Consider the following 1624-nt stretch of genomic DNA (forward strand, 5'->3'; position numbering starts at 1 on the left):
CATGGAACATGATCTTTACTTAATATCCTAATGATTTTTGGCATAAAAGAAAAATCAATAATTTTGAGCCATACAGTGTATTTTTGGCTATTGCTACAAATATACTCCAGCGACTTAAAGGGATAGTTCACCAAAAAATGAAAATGTGATGTTTATCTGCTTACCCCCAGGGCATCCAAGATGTAGGTGACTTTGTTGCTTCAGTAGAACACAAACGAAGATTTTTAACTCAAACCGTTGCAGTCTGTCAGTCTTATAATGTAAGTGGATGGGAATCATGGCTTTGGGAGTCAAAAAAACACACAAACAAAACCAAATTAAACCCGGCGGCTCGTGACGATAGATTGATGTGTAAAGACACAAAATGATCGGTCTGTGAGGGGTAAGCAGATAAACATCACATTTTCATTTTTGGGTGAACTATCCCTTTAAGACTGGTTTTGTGCTCCAGGGTCACATATTTCTTGAACGTCTTGGTCTTATTTATTGCAAGTGCTCTGAACAGCACACCTGGTCTTTTGTCCAATTATGTTTTATGTTTGTGAGAGAAATGTCCTCCTGATTCAGCTCTTGAGATCTCTTCTCGCTGCTTCTGTCCGTCTGTGATTGAGAGGTACCGTCACTGCCTCATCCATCACTTCTGTCTCTTTACTCTTTTCACCAGAGTTGGTCTCTTTCCTCATTCCTCATCTGCCTGTTTCTGGCCTCGGTATCTTCACGTTTAACTCTGCCTGCCTGTTTAGTCTTACTAAACCTTTCTGCGTTTACTGCACGCTCTTTCTCTGATGCTTCTCTGAAAATATAGCCAATAATTTGGGATGGAGTAAATGTCTCATGTAAGTGCTAAAACATGTTGATTTTGAATAGCAAGAAAGAAATCAGTCCTGATATAATCTGTGTGTTTTGTGTTATTTTATGGATTTTATGGATTGTCTTTCTTAAGTCAAGTCCAATAAGGTTTACAGTCGAGGTTCGGTGGTAATGGTTGATGAAATCATCAAGGCCAGTCCTCCAAATTACCGTTTCCCTGAAGCCGGTCTCCGTGTAATGGTCACAAACCACTTCGGACCCAAGACTCGTCTGCGCATGGCCAGCCGTCTCATTATAACAGAGGTACGGCAGACACCTGAATGCACAGACAACACTCTGATACAGCAAAATAATAATAATAATAATAATAATAAAATAAAATAAAAAAATGAAAATAAAATGATTTTTTTTTTATGGAGTATTCATGTTTATTAAAAAAAAAAGCATATATATTTGCAGCATATATAAAGACATGAAAGGGTAAATCTCACAAATAAATCTCACATTATTAAAATATTGTTTTGTATTATTATTATTATTATTATTAATGTGTCATTATTTTCATGACAATTAAAAACATATATATATAAATAAAATAATATAAATTAAGTAAAATTTGGGGTCTGTATGTTTTAATATCTTTTAAATAATTCTCTTTTATGCTCACCAAGACTCTTTTTATTTGATAAAAAGTACAGTAAAAATATTGTGAAATATTATTAAAATTTGAAATAACAGTTTTCTGTGTGAATATATTGTAAAATGTAATTTATTTCTGTGATCAAAGCTGAATTTTCAGCATCATTGCTCCAGT

At 34.2% G+C, this 1624-nt stretch overlaps 1 protein-coding gene across 1 annotated transcript in view; it reads left to right on the plus strand.

The window, feature by feature from the left end:
• The window catches only part of LOC107669463 (sodium/potassium/calcium exchanger 4-like), a 42324-nt gene that overhangs the window by 33072 nt on the left and 7628 nt on the right, over nt 1-1624 (plus strand). The window contains exon 11 of the mRNA XM_016461702.1: nt 944-1113. Coding sequence (XP_016317188.1) covers nt 944-1113 — 170 coding nt within the window. The remainder of the gene's footprint in view (nt 1-943; nt 1114-1624) is intronic.

The sequence above is a fragment of the Sinocyclocheilus anshuiensis genome, unplaced genomic scaffold (genome assembly GCF_001515605.1).
Source record: "Sinocyclocheilus anshuiensis isolate Anshui unplaced genomic scaffold, SAMN03320099.WGS_v1.1 scaffold96, whole genome shotgun sequence".
Lineage (NCBI taxonomy): Eukaryota > Metazoa > Chordata > Actinopteri > Cypriniformes > Cyprinidae > Sinocyclocheilus > Sinocyclocheilus anshuiensis.